This window comes from Grammomys surdaster, unplaced genomic scaffold, assembly GCF_004785775.1.
Source record: "Grammomys surdaster isolate TR1022 unplaced genomic scaffold, NIH_TR_1.0 126158, whole genome shotgun sequence".
Classification (NCBI taxonomy): Eukaryota; Metazoa; Chordata; class Mammalia; order Rodentia; family Muridae; genus Grammomys; species Grammomys surdaster.
In genome coordinates this window covers 9,700,946-9,719,305 of record NW_021620966.1, presented here as the reverse complement: position 1 = coordinate 9,719,305, position 18,360 = coordinate 9,700,946, and the positions used below count along the sequence as shown (strand labels likewise).

The window sequence follows — 18,360 nt, the reverse complement described above, 5'->3', positions numbered from 1 at the left end:
AGAGAGAGAGAGAGAGAGAGAGAGAGAGAGAGAGAGAGAGAGCCAGCAGGGAGCATTCAAGAGTGATTTTTCTGTGTCCTGCAACCAAGGTTTGTGATATCTTCAGGAATGAGTCTTAACATTTTAGTTAGGGTGGGCAACTAAGACCAGTGGTTATAGCCTTTATTGAAATTTTAGTTTTACAGTGTCAAAGAATTAATAGGCTTGAGAAAGGAGAGATACATCAGAAGGAATATTATAACTAAATGAGGCATGATTAACAACACATGCCCAAAGTCTACATTTTACACTGATTCAGTATGTAATGTATACTTCACACATTGGTATTTCAAAATACCCATTATCACCAACTTAGAACCTCATACTTTAAAAAAACAAACAAAAATAACTTCATTGTTTGGAACTCTACAATCTCCCCCTGCCTCCCCGCAAAAAAAAAAAAAAAAAAAAAAAATTAAAAAACGTGTTAGTATTTTTTTCATGTAAATCAATGAGCCTGGGCAGGACATGTAACCCATGCTCAAGGAATAAACTTTTCCACATGCTGATTAACCTAATTTTAATGCTTTGCTGATTTTTTGCTCTGTTGCACTGAACATCCACCACCCTTAGCTACTGTGTAAGCAGGAAAGTGACTCTCACAGTCACAGTAAATTGAGAAGAGGGCTTTTTATAAACCTCTGGTAGTTAAAATAGATTGGCCTTTGTGGTTACACCGCTGACCTTTTCTGAGTTTACTTGACTGGCAGTGAACTACCCCTGACAAGTGCACTGTGAGTTAGTTTGTTCTGACCATCAAATCATGTAGCAGGTGTACCACTAATAGATTATACTTCATCTAATTTTTGTATTGCATAATATGTGGCAATTTATATCAAATAAACACCTATTTTGAGAAGTTAAGCAAAGTCTTTAGTTCTAGTTCTGCCTTTATATTCTGTTTTCTTATCTACTCATAGTTTATCAACTTAACTGTTAAGGTTTGAATAATTCAAGAGTCTGATTGCTTTGAAGGGAGCAACCAATAATATCGTGGTGGAGAGGAAAAGTACAGCCCTCTCTTATAATCAATTCTAAATGTTTCAACAGTCTGAAGCCAAATGATGTAACTGCTTACTTTTGCATTAGAATCCTAGAATTCAATTTCATATTTATATTTTCCAGCACATTAAGTATGAAACATACTGAATTTGATGCCTGACTCTCTTGGGATAGAGAGGGGAAGGAGGACCAAAGCAAGTACGACTGCTGTTTGATTCATTCCCAAGAGGTTAGGTGCTTGCTACACAGTAGCCTCTGTTATAGGTAAGTAGATCCACGAGAAAAGATACTTTGTCCTTTCAAGCTCACTCTGCTTAAGAGACAGATGCCTAAGTCAGAAAACTTGATGTACAATTCTGCCAGGGTGGCAGCTTTGTTTGGTGACATGCTTCCCATCCTTCTAACCTGGAAACAAATCCACACAGTTAGCTATTAATTTATCTCAAAGTCATTCATGAGAAAATTTAAAACTAACCAAAATAATTAAGAAAGGTGCTACTTTTGAACACTTAGTAAATGTTTGTGGTTAACCCTGTGCTAGCCATAACTTTACCAGGAGTTTGACTGAAGAAAACTGGGAAATTACTGTTTATTGAGTAGAGTTTTGGGCCCTTTGGTTCTGTTATGTGTTGCAAACTTAGTACAACATTGGCAGATCAAACTGATGGAGGTGGTGGGTCCAAAGGAAGGGTCCCCAAATGGTTAAGAAGATAAATCACAGAGATCAATTCCAACCAGGACTAGGCTTTCATCTCCAGCACATGATTTAGGAAGCTATGTCTTAGTCCTTTCCCGATGCCAGGTTAAAATAGCTTAACAAAAACGACTTGGGCAAGGAAAGGGCTTCTTTTAATTCACAATTACTGTCCTTCAAAACTGGGAAATCAAGGCTGCAGGAACTTGAACCAGCGAGTCACATCCACAGTCAAAAGCAGAGAGAGAATGAATGAATGCACTTTCTCCTTTTTTATGTAGTCCAGAACCCAACCCCAGAGAGTGGCAGGAACACTGTTAGGCTGCATATTCCTACATCAATTTGCATAATCAGCACTCATGAGTGTACACACACACACACACACACACACACACACACCGACCTACTTTAGACAATTCCTCACTGAGATTTCTTTCCCAAGTGATTCTAGATTTTACCAAGTTAACAGTTTAAAACTAACCATCATGATCTACCATGGCAGCAGGGAGCTGATTCCAGCACAGGCTTATGAACAGAGAAGATATGGGTACACAGAGAGCTCTAGAGTGAAACCAGAGAGGCTGATATCAGATAGGCTGAGGTACACACTGGGAGATCAATTTCTACCCTGCTGAAGCCAAGAAAGAATAAGGGAGTTATCAGCTGTAGACATCAGTAGCTTGTGCTAACTGCACAGGCAGAAGCATGGCTAGACAGGCCTCTTCCCATGATGCAATCCCCAACCACCATAGTCATGTTCATATGAGGCTCATCTCTGTATGCTAGACACCTTTCTATAGGGAAGGGGGTGGGGGAGCATGGAAAGAGAAGAACCACGACTTCAAAGAGGCAGAGATAAAGAGATCATTTAAGCATGATGAGAATTAGCTTCAAAGCAGATGAAGCTCAAACAGTTTTCCTTTCCTGATCTATAGTTGGGAAAAAGACAACCAGAATTTCTGTGTGTGTTCACGCACATGCACATACATACATATGAACACCAGAAATCACCTCAGATGTCATTCCTTGGGAGCTTTCCATCTTTTGAAAACAAACAAGCAAACATGATTTTCTCCCATTTATTTATTTGATTATTTATTTATTTATTTATTTATCTGAGATTGTTTCACTATATAACCTGGATGGCCTGGAACTCACTATGTAAATCAGGCTGGCCTCACACAGAGACCTACCTGTCACCATACCCAGTCTAGAAGCTTCTATCTTGTGTTTTGAGACAGGGGCTTTCACTGGAACATGGAGCTTACTGATTAAGCTAGGTAGCTTGTCAGCAAGCCCCAGGCATCTGCCTAGTTCTGTCTCCTTAGCACTGGAATTACAAGCATGTGCCACTGTGGTCCTCATGAGTATGTACAAACATTTTACCAACCCAACTAAGGTGTCTTCCCAACCTTCAGTGATGTTTTTAGGAATAAAATATACATTGCAGGGCTGCAAAAAACGCCCAGTAGTAACAGTGCTTGCTGCACAAGACAAAGACTTGAGTTCAAATCCCCAGCACCATTATTAAAAGATGGGTGAAGTTATCCAATAAGGTCATCTTGTAATCCCAAGGCTGGAGAGGAGAGGTAGAGAGATAGGATTCCTGGCCCTGATGGCTACCAGCCTAGCTCCAATTTCAGTAACAGTCCCTGTTTCAAGGGATTAAGTTGGACAGTGATAGAAAAGAACAACAGACATCCTCTGGTCTCCATGTGCACATGCAGTTATACACATACACCACAGAAATACACAACTTCCCCTACATACATACACAAATGTAAAGAATACCATATTTACTTATACCTGAGCACTGTAAATATTTTTATAATTTTGCCATCCTGACAATACCCGCCCCAAAGGCTCTTGCAGAAATGGATAAAGTAGAACAGACAGTTTGGGCAGAACATAGCACCCAGTAAAGGAACTAGAAGATTACTAGACCTTCCCACAGGAGAAGAAGGGTAAGGCAGACAGGCTTACTGAAGGGGAAATCTTGAGCTGTCTGTCACAGAAAAGCCAGAATGTCCTGAGAATCAAGAAAGCAAGCTCCCTCTTGACACAGCTACATATAAAGTCAGAGCATCCTATCTCAGTTGATGAAGTCTTTATTGATAGAAGATCACGGGGATCCTATCAGTGCCTCAGATAAAGGGTTTACTGAACAAGAATCACCAGGAATACAGTTGAACTCACATTGTCCCCTCGTTCATTAGGTAAACTTAAACAGATTACTTGACCCTGGAGACTTTGTTTCTTTATCTCTCAATCAAGAGTGACAATATTGTGTGTTTGGAGCATTTAGTCCATTCATATAATGGACTCAGAAGAGTATCTGGTACCTCCTTCGTGCTCATTAAATAGTAGCTGTCAATAAGTAGTTACAGGACATATATTGTTTTTCAAAACATTTCCTGTATTTTAGTTTTTCGAACCTTAGAAGGTCATTAATAGTTTAGGAGGCAGGGTTCAACGAGGTCACATGACCTTCTCAAGTGGTCATGTGACTTTCTCAGTGTTTGAGGGTGCTGTTTTTCCCCAACTTTGCTTTGCAGAGAGAACTTTCCCTAAACATCATCCCAGCTCCTCTTTGCTGTTTGTCTCCCCTTCCTGCAAGGCGGTGGGACTCTTCTGGTTGGTGCATTTTTAAAGGATAGTGGTGAGCCTGGCTCACCCCTGTCCAGTCCTTTGGGAGTCAGCATGCAGCAAGCATGACTTCACCAGCTGGGCTGGGCCTGGTCAGTCAGTTGGCAAGAGTTTACAGTTAGTTTCAGTAAGCCTTTTGACTAAAAGAGCTGCTTCCCCCAACAAGGCATGAATGAATGCATGTGGATTTAGTGTCAGTGTTTCTTTTTAAAAAGACAATTCCTAACAGTCTTCCATTCTACTGTTACAAAGAGTATCTTTTAGTAAGAAACTTTAAAACATAATGTAAGCTGGAGCAGACTATTAGTTGTGTGAGGAAGTCCATTCTCTCTTTAACAAAACCCAGGCTTTGGCTAGTTCCCATGGTGGCCATATCCATCTATCTTAGAGATTCTAGTGAGCTATAAATGGAGATGTCGTGTCTTTTAAAAGAAATTATCTTTAAAAAGAAGTCTATTCTTTTCTTTTTCTTCACTCTGCTGCATGAACTTGGCTGTGATATCTCCAGCCCCATTACACCTGCAATTATGATGAGGATAGCCCAGGAGGAAATTATGAAGTAGGAGTCTGAGTTCTGGATATCATAAAGATGCTCCACTAGCCTTGATCTCTTTACTCCAGACTGTTACGTTAGACAGGAATAAACTGGCATCATATTTAACCTGCTGTGCTTTTGCTTTTACTGCAACATATCTGAAATAACCTCAACAAATATAGACGACCAACTTCAACATCTTCCCCTCCCTCATCCCGTCTTCTAAACCAAAATGCCAGCTGGAAGCCCTGCATTGTGGGAAATGTGCAGTCCACAATTTAAACAGAAAGTCAAAAACTGTTTGAAAGGGTAAAAATGCTTGGGTTTAAATTGAGGAACACTTAAAAAATCTTTCATAGGGGAGAAAAAAACAAGACCAAATCAAAACAAAACAAAGACAGCAGATTTGTTGTATCAGTGCTTGGGAATTTTTTAAATGATTTTCTTTTATTAGATTTTTTCTTTTAAAATGTGTGTGCTTGTCTCCATGTATATGCATGTATCATGTTGCATGCCTGATGCTCACTGAGGCCAGAAGAGGTTGTCAGATCCCTTGGGATTAGAGTTACAGACAGTTGTGTGCCTCCATGTGGGTGCTGGGAACAAAACCCAAATCCTCTGGAAGAACAGTCAGCACTCTTAACCATTGAGCCATTCCCTAGGGGGTCTCTCTATATTTTTTAAAGAACATATTTATTATTGACTAATCGTTATTTTGTTCTTAGGCTCTGCCTTTCCTGATTTCAGTAATTTAGGATCAAACACTGAGAATAAATTTACCCTAATACCCCCTCTTCTCAGAGTAAGAAACGTTCTGTAACCTTTTGCATTTGTTATGGCCCAGGACCTTTCATGAGCTTGCTTGACAGCATCATTGACCTAATAGTAACCCCCACCCATTTGCCTGACAAACCCCCCACTTGGAAAACCCTCTATTCCTAAGTATAAAAATCAGTATCGTCCCTGCATCCAGGGCTGATCTCATGAACACTGCATTAGGGGAAGACACCCATGTACAAAAAGAAAACTTGCTTTAATTAATCTGTCCATGATTTGGGTAGGCATTTTTCTCCTCTCTCATCTGCGGGATTACCAGAACCTGAGATTGTCTATTAGAAGGTCCTTAAGGATTTTTTCCTGACAGCTACAGGATGAGACTGTTGTGATCTATAGACCCTGCATGCACAGGACACCACAAATGTGACAAATGTCCATCAGCATGCATGTGGCACTATGGCGCTATAGACCGCAATCGTTGACATTCCAAGAACTTCACAGATAGCACATCTGTGCGGCTTCTCATGTTAAAACCACATCATTTACTATTCCCTTTATTTTACAAAATGAAACCTCCAAAGTTGAGTTGAATTAGCAACACTTGAAACATTCAAGCACTTTCACAAGAATAAATCATGGCTAAAGGAATTTATGTCCTCAATCTGTTCTACCTCTCATATCTACTTGAGACAGTATGTGAGTTTTGCTGGAGGCAGGACAATGAGGAAGGCTAGTTTTGCAGCCCTGGAGAACAGCTGTCTTCTGGGGAGCAGCAAAATGAGCTGACCATAAGATGGTGTGATGAATCTGTACCAGATAAAATATCAGAATGTAGCTAGGCAGTGGTGGCACATGCCTTTAATCCCAGCACTTGGGTGGCAGAGGCAGGCGGAACTCAGAAGAGTTCGAGGCCAGCCTGGTCTACAGAGTGAGTTCCAGGACAGCCAGGGCTACACAGAGAAACCCTGTCTCGAAAAAACAAAACAAAAAGACAGAACATGGCTCTTTATCTAAAATGAAGAAGTCAAGGATCAGAAATCGTTGGTTAATCTACTTTTAAAAAAATTAGAGAAACCCAACACACAGCAATAGAGTGTGGTATCTGGGTCACCAGCTCCCATTCTTCAACCCTCCCCATAGGAACATCTGCTGTGTTACCCTAGCCAGCAGCCTTGAACTGGAGGATCTTATGGACAAGAAGGCGTTTGCAGCCAGTTCACAGAGGGCACACTCTGGCCTCCACAATTCCTAGGAATCCAAGAGAAAAAACACCTAAGGGAGCAAGCCTGCCCTGCCCATGGAACAATAGGGCAGGAAGACTTCCTGAAGGGGAAATCCTGAGATGACTGTCACAGAAAAACCAGAATGTATTTATAAGCTAGAAAGGAAACTCATTCTTCCAATTTACCAGATCCTTATTGATATCAAGCCACGGGAATAATGTCAATGTCCTCAGAGAAAGGGTTTACTGAACAAAAATCACCAAGAATGCGCCTGAAATCACATACACTGCGTTGTTCATTAAGTGGCTTTAAAGTTGCTTAACCTTTGGGAGACTCTGTTTCCTTATCTTTAAATCAATGGTAACCAAAAAAAGAAAGAAAAAAAAGCAAAGCATTTTTGCTGTGATAAATAAGATCCTGACCAAAAGCTTAAGTTGGGAGAAGAAAGTGTTTATCTGGCTTACATAGGAGGTTGAGAGAAGAAAATGTTTATCTGACTTACACTTCCTGGTCACAGTGCTTTACTGGAGGAAGTCAGAGAAGGAACTCAAAGACCCAGAGGCAGGACCTCAAGCAGAGGCCATGGAGAAGTGCAGCTTGATGGTTTGCTCCTCATGGTTTGTTCGGCCTGTTCACTTATAGAACTAAGGACCTTCTGCCCAGGGGTGGCCAACCCTATTTCCCTCCCACAGCAACCATGAAAGAAGAAGATGCTCCCGTGCACATGTCCACAGGCCAGTCTGATGGAGGCACTTCCTTAGCTGAGGTCCGGTTTCCCAGTGACTAGCTTGTCACCAGGTAACAGGAAAGCCAACCATCGCAGAGAATTTTAAGAAACTTGGTTTCCCCAACTTGCATTTTCTTTACAGAAAGAACGTCCCTAACTAAACATTATCTCTGCTCATCTTTGCTCTTTAATTCACTTTTCCTAGAGAGGAATGGCGACCGTGCATCAGGGTAATGACTCCCAAAACCCAGACCCCCTAAAACCCCAAAGCGGTGGCCCACATCTCGCGAGATCAGTGGTCTGTGCTAGTGGGAGCGATGGCTCCCGGAAGTAGGCGGGGAGGCAGGGCCACGCCCTCTGGGCTAGTGGTGGTGGGGGCCCTGGAGTCGCGGCGTCCTCCAGCCGCGGGGGGCGGAGTCTCGGCGGCCCCGGCCTGTCACTGTCCCCTGACCTGGGTCCTGGCGCCCCTCCCCGTGCCCTTCACGGCGCCCTGCCCTCCCCGGGCCGCCGCTCGGCCCGGCGTTCCCGCTGTACCCGGCTCCGGCTCCCGCTCCCGACGCCGCACGTCTATCCCGCTTGTAAGTGCCTGGAATGCCTCCGGCTCTGCATGCGCATTCTTTCTATCTATAGCCGCTCTGTACATCGAGTGCCGCCGCAGCTATTCCCGGGACAGCAACTGCTTCCCACTCTAATCACTTCCCTATTGGTGGCTTCACACCCGAATTTGGGAACGGGGTGCTCTTCCACCTGTTCAGCAGCCTGATCTCCTGGAGGCTGCAGTGCCATTTGGAGCTTTCAGGGCCCCCTGGCTCAGGAACGGAATTTATGCCACTGAACTCCAGGGTTTTCGCGGATGCATTGCTTTTCTCTGAGAATGCTTTAGGTGGTTTTGGTCGGTTCTGTTTTGAACAGAGTGTAAGAATCTACATCTTTGTTTCAGGGTTTCTTATTGTGCTCCAAGAGAGAAGAAACTTCTCCCTTGTCGGACTTTACTGACAAGATTTCATTCTTTCTCGTTGCTTTTCTTGGCTTTAAACATATCTAGGCCATGTAAGTGCCGCTGTCAACTCCAGCGAGTTTTAGGTCATATTTTCTTTCTTCCTATAATTCCACTTTGTCTTATAGGGGTAACTTATTCCACTTTGGAGTCCTTTTAATTCTACGGAAAGAGTTCAAAGCCTCCGTATTCCAAAATGGAACACAGTAAACAGATTCGAATTTTACTACTGAACGAAATGGAGAAGCTAGAGAAGACCCTCTTCAGACTTGAACAAGGTCAGTCGCAAGTTGTTTGAATAGCCCTTTTTATATCTTTTAATGCATTGACACTCTATTAGACTTTTTTAAAACTTAAAATTAGAGACTGGGTGTTGGCAGGTAGAATGCATGCTTAGCATAAATGAGTCTCTAGATTCAGTCCTCTTCATGAACAGACACACACGCATACATAGACACACACACACACACACACACACACACACGCGCGCGCGCGCGCGCGCGCGCACGCTGAAATAACTTTAAGTTAGATGAAATTTCATAGATCTTGATTTGTGCCAAAATGGTACTATGTTCCACATCAGTGATGAGTAATGAAGGTTTGTGTTGATTAAGAATAAATAGATCTGTCGAGTTATCACGATGATAGCTCAGTTCACTTTGCTGCAGACTACTACCTGAGGCAGAAACTACAGGTTATGGGAAGTCCCTCATGGATAGAACTTGTAGTCTGGGTTCAGTCCCTATGCCAGGGAGAAAAAGAAGTGGTTAGAAAGTACATTTGTAGTTAAAAGACTGAACATACTATTTATAGTAGCATTTATTGTTATAACTTGTGAAATCGTATATAATTTAGCTTTGCATGCATCTATCTATCTATCTATCCCTGTAGGGTGGCCTTTTAGAGCACACTCTTTTCATTTATTGAGCTTAAGCATTGGTATAGTACAGCAAAAACATAGTCAGTTTGCTTACACTATCAGAAGCCTCTCAAGCAAGTAGAAGATAAAGCCAGAAAAAAAGTGAAAAGTCTGATCAGGGGATGTTGAAACATATTTGAGCTATCATTTAAATAATTAAATTGAGCTAGGGTATAGCTAGCTAAGTTCTTGCCTAATACCTGTAAAGTCTTGGGTTCAAATCCCAGCATGACAAAAAGATATAAATAAAAGTAAGATCAAAGATCAGTTTGCACTACTATAAGTCACATTAACAGATGCTTTACATTCAATACCAAAAATAGTCCAATGATAATTTATAAATATAACTTGTAAAATACAAGGAGAAAGTTTTTATGCGTCAAGACAAAAATCAGTCCTCTGGATTTTTTTTTTTCAGTGAACATTGTTAAACATCTTGAAGATTTTTTTTCTTTAATATTTTAAAAGTTAGATTTTGGAAAAACCATCTACTGTGTGGCCTTGATGCTGAATGGTCCTCGTCTTCCAAGTTTGTTTGGGGTTTTAGATCACTGAGTTCTGGCTCCAGCTTGGCTCTCCTGACTCTGCACTTTCCTGGTGTTGGTTTGTCCTTCTCTACTGTCTTCAGTATTCCTGTCACTTTGGAGTCTCTCCTCAGGCTCTCTGTCTTCCTCATTTCAATTAACTGCCAGTGTCTGCCTGGTTTTCTTCTTGCTCTGTTCATCCACCATCAGATACCATGCATTCCCATGGTCTGGACTCTAGCCTCTCTGTTGAGGAATCTCTTGAAACAGTGGCCTCAACTCACTTTTTTCCTGGAAGCTTTTAAGTCAAGTATAATGACAAGGGTTGGAAGGCAACTTTCTTTCTTTCCCTTTCTTTCTTTCTTTCTTTCTTTCTTTCTTTCTTTCTTTCTTTCTTTCTTTCCTTATTTATTTATTTATTATTGGTTTGCTTCTTTATTCAGCTGTTAACAAACTAATGTTGAGCAAATTGTGTTACTATTAAGCATTAATTTCCTTGTAAAAATATGTTGCTCTCTTGTGGAGTTTAGTTTTAAGACTGTAATTTAGTAATGTATAGTTTTGTAGCAATAGAGCCCTAAGTAGCAACGATGTATTGTTCTTTCTGCTTCTCAGTCCACTCCATGGAGGTAGCTTTGTTCTGATACTGTGCTGAACTAGTTATGGGGTAACTATGTTAAGCTGTCAGTTCATTCCCTTTTACCAAACTTTAGTGATATCTCTGTCTTCATATTTTCCCAGGATAGAACTTTAAGCATCCTTAGTGATGCTCCTTAACTGTCAACCCTCTTTAAACGCTGCAATTTCTTTCTGATATCTCTCCCTGTTTGTCTTTTCCATCTAACCAAATGTGAGAGTCCAAATCATCTTATTCAGTTTCGTCCCTTTTGATTTATGGGACCTCTGACTTCCAAGACATTCTGAATGGGACTGCACTTTTCTTGCCAAGACTGAATCTCTCTGTCCCCTACCTTTAGTGTCCGAATCTTTATAGCTCTAGCATTCTGTCCTGCTTCTTCCATCTCCAGTGTCTTTTCTCGTGCTGAGCTGACATCTCCACCCCTGTCAGATCCCTCTGTATCTGTTGTGCCTTTTACTTTCATTCTGTGTATTCGGCATCCAGTTAAAGTGTAGGCTTCCTGTAGTTTTTCCCTATCTCCTTTATTTGGTCTCCAGTTTCACAGTGGACACAGAACAGTTAAGTGTTGAACAATGAAGCAGCCTCTAAAGCTTGTTGGGAGTACTATGAGGTTTGTGAGGACAGCACAGTCTTACAGACTTAGAGCTATGCACAACACTTAATAAATATAAACCGACCAACTCTTTTTGAAAATTATTTATTTTATGTATATGAGTACACTGTAGCTGTCTTCAGACACACCAGAAGAACGCATCAGACCCCATTACAGATGGTTGTGAGCCACCATGTGGTCCATGAACGCAGGACCTCTGGAAGAGCAGTCTGTGTTCTTAACTGCTGAGTCATCTCTCCAGCCCCCTGACTAATTCTTAAACCCTAGCACTCAGAGGCAGAGGCAAATGTGTCTCTGTGAGTTCTGAACCAGCCTAGTGGTCTATATAGAGTTCCAGGCCAACCAGAGCTACACAGTGAAACCCTGTCCCCTCTCCACCTTAAAAATTGTGACTGGGCTAGGCAGATGGCTCAATGGATAAAATGCCTACTGGACAAGCACTCACATAAAAGCTGGGTGTCCCTGTAATCCTAACACTGGGAGTACAGAGACAGGTAGATGTAAGGGGGGGGCTTGCTGGCCAGCCAGTCTGACCAATCAGTGAGTTCCGTATTCAATGAGAGACGCATCTCAAACAAATAAGGATGACTGGAGAGAGGTCTCAGCAGTCAAGAGCACTTGCTGCTCTTGTACCCACGTGGCTGCTCACAACCTCCTGTGACTCTAGTTCCAGGGTATCTGACACCCTCTTCTAGCTTTTGTGGGTCACACACACACAGGGGACACACACACACAGGACACATACATACATGTGGACACTCATACATACACATAAAATAGAAATAAATAAATCTTTAATTTTTCTTTTTACTCTTAAAAAAAGTAAGGCAGAAAAGAATAGCAGAAGACAACCAATATCAGTCTCTGGCTTCTGCAAGCACTCACAGCTACACACACCTGCACATACATTACAGACAGGAAAATAAAGAAAACAGGCTAAGCCCCCATGCGAGGTCAAAGATAAGAACTTAACAGCGTCAGAGTTGAAAGGGAGACAATAAGAAAACTTTACACTCACAAGACTTGGTGACTGGTGTTTGGGTTTTTATATTTGACTCAAACCCTTCTCTGCTTTTAGTTTTTTCACTGTAAGAACCAGTTATAATTTTCAACACTGACATCTCTATAGATTCCTCAGATTCAAGTAAAAGTCCAAGTAATTGTCTGTTCTAATCAAACTATAGTCTCTTCTAATTTCCGTGCCTCATTGTGTATCACAAAATGAACACATTTAGCATTCCTCAAACCTGAAATCTATTCTTCCGTCTTTTGTCTAGGTTGATTTACAATTTTTACTATATTTATCGTTATTACTGTGTGATGTTATGCAATATGTAATATGTGGGGTGTGTGTGTGTGTGTGTGAGAGAGAGAGAGAGAGAGAGAGAGAGAGAGAGAGAGAGAGAGAGAGGAAGAGAGGGAGGGAGGGAGAGAGACAGAGAGACAGAGAGAGAGGGATGTGTGTGACTGCAGACATGCTCGTGCCACTGAGAATGCATGGCAGTCAGAAGACAGCCTTTGGGAGTTGGTTGTCATCTTCCACGGAGGTATTCCACCACCAAGGAACTCAAGTTTGTTAAGCTCAGGGGTCAAGCGTTCTTATGAAGCCAACCTGTCAGCTCAATTGTTACTATTTTGTTGTTGTTGTTGTTGTTTTAAGTAAAATGTTTAGCTAGGCTTGGTAGCACATACCTTTAATCCCAGCACTCAGGAAGCAGAAGTCGGTGGATTGTGAGTTTGAGGCCAGCTAAGTTCTAGGACAGCCAGGGCCACACAGAGAAACCCTGTCTCGGAAATAAATGAATAAATAAATAAATAAATACAACAATAAAAAAACCCACCACCACCAACATCAACAGAAATTAAGTAAAATATTCATTTACAAAAGTTTTTTTTTAATAATTTTTTATTTTATGAGTATGTTTGCTGGCTGGTATGAGTTTATGTGATATATATATATATATATATATATATATATATATATATATATATATACATACATGCCCGAAAAGGCCAGTGAGTAGTGACTCCCTTAAGCTGGCATTAGATTCAGCTGTGAGCTGTCTGATATGGGTGCTGGAAATGGAACCTAGATCTTCTGTAACAGCAACAAGCACTTTTACCTGCTGAGTCATCTCTCCAGCTGCCAAAGGTTTCTTCATTGAAACCATCTACCCACCGCCTAATGGGGAATGCTTGTTTACAGTAGTAATTGAATCCTTTGTCTTCCTAGCTACCTGCCTACAAGAGGGCTCTGTCTGTCCAAGTAAAGCGTTGTTAGTGTTAACATTAACCAGATAGCCACACTGTGTACTGTTGTGATCAAAGCTAATTTTAGCAGAGGTATTTCATGTACTGTGGGAAACCTGCTCAGCTTCAGTGATTTGACTTAGCACTTTAGAGTAGCTTTGAGCTTTCGGGATATTTACTCATCCCCTACTGAAAGGAAATATAACCTCTTTGAAAAGTAATTTAATTTGGTAACATATGAATGGACATTGGTGCTCTCAGTCAGCTGAATTAAAAACAAAAAGGTAGAGGTTTAGTCTAACAGAGGCTCGCAGGCCAGCCTCCTTACTTGTTGCGTTTTTCCTTGAATTGCATCTGTACCTGAACTAGGTAGATAAGTCATAGTGTTTTAAATCACACAGGTTTAGGTTGTAGCTTCATAGTAGAGCGTTTATGTAGCATGCACAAGGCCCTAGATACCATCTTTAACCCCACAAAAAAAGTAAATTAAATTAAAATTTACAAATTAGAATCTTTCAAAAATGTTATAGCAAGAGAAAAAATAGCTACAAACATCTCTCTTTCTTCTTAGAATTTGTCAGACCTAGCCAAGCATGAAGGCACATGCCTTTAGTCCCAGCGTGTAGAAGGTAGAGGTAGGGGCCTCTCTGTTCAGTTCTAGGTCAGCCCTGGCCTAAGACAAGCAGGAAGACAGGGAAGCATGGTGGGGGTGGGGGGGTGTGAGGCTGACTGGCTTAAAGATGAGCCAGAAGGGTTGGAAATGTGTCCTTTTTAGAAGTTATATCAGCCTTTTATCATGTGAAACTCAGAAAATCTCATTAGAAAAAAAACCCGAAACCTTTATTTTACCCATTGCGATAAATGTAAATGCGAGTTGATTTTTTTTTTTTTTTTAATGAAACTGAGGTTGGAGCAGAGGTGGCAGTTTTTTCCTGTGCTGGTCAAGTGTGAGGTCTTTCAAGCTTTGCAGCTATCCACTCTCTGCTGTGGCTAATCAGCTCTGCCACCGGAGCAGGAAAGCAGCCATGGACACGACCGACATACGCAAAATGCTGTGCTTATGTGCCAATAAAACTTTATTTGGAGAAATATGTTGGGCTGGGTACAGTTTCCCTTATTTTTGCAAGGTGTTCTGATCTTTACTTTAGAAATGCTTTTGTGATTACATGATTTTACCTATATAAGTGAATACCTGCTACTTTTAGAAATTTTCTAATCTGTTTCAACTCTTGTAAATAAAGACTTCACTTGGTTTTCCAAGTGTAAATACAGATTAGCTTGTAAAAATAATTACTAGGTGTCAGGAGAAATACATATTTTCTAACCAGATTTTAGCAAAAGTCTATATAATTGGTAAATGGAATTCACAATTAAGCTCATGGCTTAGTATATATAACCACCAAGAACTCCTTTTTTTAACCTGTGTTTGGATACCTTTGTGTGCATATGTATGTATGTATGTGTATATACATTTTATATATATACATCTATATATATGTATATATAGTTGAGGCTCAAATAGTTGAGACTATTAAAGCTAACTGTCAGCATAAACAGAATTTGTAATATTTAAATTACCTTATTACAAAATTTTAATAAGTTTTAAAATAAATAGTGACACTTGCAGGGCTGGAGAGAAGGCTGAGATGGCTCATGCTTCCTGCTCATACAGAAGACTTTGGTTCTCAGCACCCACATTCGGCAGCTTCTAACTGCCCGTAACTCCAGCTTCCGGAGGTCTGGCCTCTGAGGACACCAGTGTTCATATGTGCATATAGCCACACACATATACACACATATGACAAATAATTAGAGTCTGGAGAGGTGTCTCAGAGGTTGGGAGGACTTGTTCCTCTTTCAGAAGTCTCAGGTTCAGTTCCTAGCACACACAGGCTCATACACAGCCATCCATAATTCCAGTTCCAGGGGATCTGATGCCTTCTTCTGACCTCCAAGTGCATCAGAAGTGCATGTAATTCACATACACATATGCAGGGGAAATACACATAAATAAATGAAAAAATAAAATTGTAAATTAATTAAAAATAAATCTTTAAAATAGTGAACTTTAAAAAAAGAAAAACAAAAGAAAAACAAATGAAAAAAATAGTGAACTTTTAAAAAATAATAAATATTCAGCCATATTATTGTCTTGATAGTGTCTGCTTTATATGTATGAGTATTTTGTCTGCGTGTATATATGTGTACTTTGTGTATGCCTGGTGCCCATGGAGGCCACAAAGGGTGTTGGATTCCCTAGAACTGGAGTAAAGGATGGTTATATGGTTATTGGTATTGGAAATTGAAAATGGGTCTCCAGCCACTTTACATTGGTTTTGGTGTTACATGATTTACACAGTCTATAAGAACAGTATACATGTATGCTGAATATAAATATTTGTATTTGAAGAATGTGCTTGAAAGTGATACCGCATTGCTCCAAATACTGTTTGAGAGTCTAGGTGAGCTTTAACCTTTGTGCTATAGTTTCTCTGAATCATTGTGTAATTACTAAAGCAATATTTGTATAAACCTAAGAGACAAGTTGTCTAAATATCAACAATGCCTCTGATATTTGCGCATGTTCCAAATGTTACTACTTTTCCTGATGATAAATTTAATTATTTGTAGAAAAATATAGAAATATATAACCCCGAACATTGCAATAGTTTTAACTTTATTGATTGATTGAGATGGGTCTTCCTATGAGATTTTCTTTTTTTTTCTGATGACAGTTTCTAGCCCTGGCTGGCCTGGAACTTGCTACATTGACTACACTGGCCTTGCTTTCCAGTGATCATTCTCCCTGGAATAATCCTACTGGGCTCTAGAAAGCACTCCCAGGTTGGCCATGAAATTGTGATCTAGTTGCCTCAGCCAAGGTGTGCAGTGTGTGCTACCACACACCAGCTATGCTTTCATCCTTTATGCAGTTATTTTTTTAAATCTATGTCATTATTAATACATACTTAATTTTATAATTATTTTCCCATGTATAAAATGATAGGAATATATAAAAAGTATCAGAACAATTTTGTGTCCTATTTGTAATAATATTATAATATACGTTTTCTATTTGTCTTCTTACTCTGTTTTAGCCATACTCTTTTTTTCCCAGAAAGATTTCAAAAGATGCTATTTGATAGCATGTTACCCATAGTAGAATTTCCTTTAAAATGGGCATCAGTTTTCTCAAACCCTGTGCTTTTGTCAGCTGATTTACAGACTATCTAAATCCTTTGTTTTCATGGCAAAACTTGCACTGGCAGCATTGGGGCATCAGAAGCAAAAGGATCACCACACACTTGATACTGGCCTGATCAGTATAGGTAGCTTTAGGCCAGCTAGGACTACAGAGTAAGACCTTGCTCAAACAAACAAACAAATAAAATTTAAAGACTTTATTCATTAAAGGTCTATCTTAAAACTATAACAATCCAGGCATATCTTCAGACACTATTGTTCTGTATCAATTTTTCCACCACAGTCTTTACACTGTCACAGCTGTCTATGAGGATTGAACCAACTTTTTCCAGTTGATGTTATTGTTATTGTTGTTATTGTTAGCACCACCATGAATCACAAATACTGTTAATGGCATCTGGAATCTACCTGACCAGTCACTATTGATGGCACTGTAGCTTTACAAACTATATTCCTTAAATAATAAATATGTGATAGTCAGTTTTACTCCTTCATCCCCAGACTACAAATGCTACAGCAAGTTATATTAGCAGCCATGACATAAATCTCTTTTATGTTTCTTTCCGTCCTCTTGGATGATCTAGCTTGTTGGCAGGAAGCTACAATAGTTTTAAAGACTCAGTTTTCTGAACATAGATATCAAGAATGGACTAAAATACTCTGAAAACCTTACTATAAGTTCTCATTCAGGGCTTGTTCTGTCTATAGAGCAGAGGCAAAGTAGATTTCATATAGTCCTGTAGAGTCACCTATAGAGAGGCACTAACTACACTCCCACGATTGAGGGACTCATCTTGTCCTCTGAAGCTTTGGAGCTAGGCATTGCTTGTCTGATAGTATGGAAGTCCTAGGTAGCATCTTGCTCTAATGTAAGACTCCAGCTATACTGAAAATCCCTTGTTTAGTGGCCACTCTTAGAAGTTACCCAAGCCAGATCTGCAGCTTCTATGTTGGCATTTGCTGTTTCATTTTGGAATTTTTATATTGGAGAGGTGACTCCTTTTGTTAAGCCGTATGAGCCAATTTCTACTGCCCTCTGCAGCTTCCTCACTTCCCTTAGCTGTCAGAGTTGCTCTAAAACAGGCTTTTGCTTAAAGGAATATTGTGGCGGTGTCCGTTGTTTACGCAGACCACGAAGTCGTACCAGCAGTGCACTCAAAGGAAATGCAGTCCGTATGGTTTCACTAACCACGAGCTGGCCTTCAGCATACTTCCACTTTTAATACACCTTCTGTACTAAGATGTAAAGTGAGAGGCAGGCAGCTCTGCCTTTCTCTTGGACAGTCAAGGTTATTGATCATCTAATATCAACACCATCATGTCTCAGGACATAAGGTGGCCTGGGGAGATATGGAGGGATGGGATCAGCTATAGGAGCAGTTGAAGCAGTAGGTTTGGCAGCTACGTTCTCCAACTGAAATGGATAGAGTTCACGATACATGATAAATATATAAAAACTTTAAAAGATTGTAAATCATAAGAATCAGCTGATTTATTCATTACTACAGAGTAGGTCTTCATTATATGATTTTTACTAATTTTGTTCCATGTTTCATAAACATTATAACTA

At 40.4% G+C, this 18,360-nt stretch overlaps 1 protein-coding gene across 1 annotated transcript in view; it reads left to right on the top strand.

Annotated features, from left to right (window-relative positions):
• Positions 1-8,121: 8,121 nt before the first annotated feature.
• Agl (amylo-alpha-1, 6-glucosidase, 4-alpha-glucanotransferase) overlaps positions 8,122-18,360 on the top strand; it is a 54,171-nt gene continuing 43,932 nt past the window's right edge. Inside the window, exons 1-2 of the mRNA XM_028757291.1 lie at positions 8,122-8,221; positions 8,769-8,918. Of these exons, the coding sequence (XP_028613124.1) occupies positions 8,837-8,918 (82 nt within the window). The 5' untranslated portion in view covers positions 8,122-8,221; positions 8,769-8,836. The remainder of the gene's footprint in view (positions 8,222-8,768; positions 8,919-18,360) is intronic.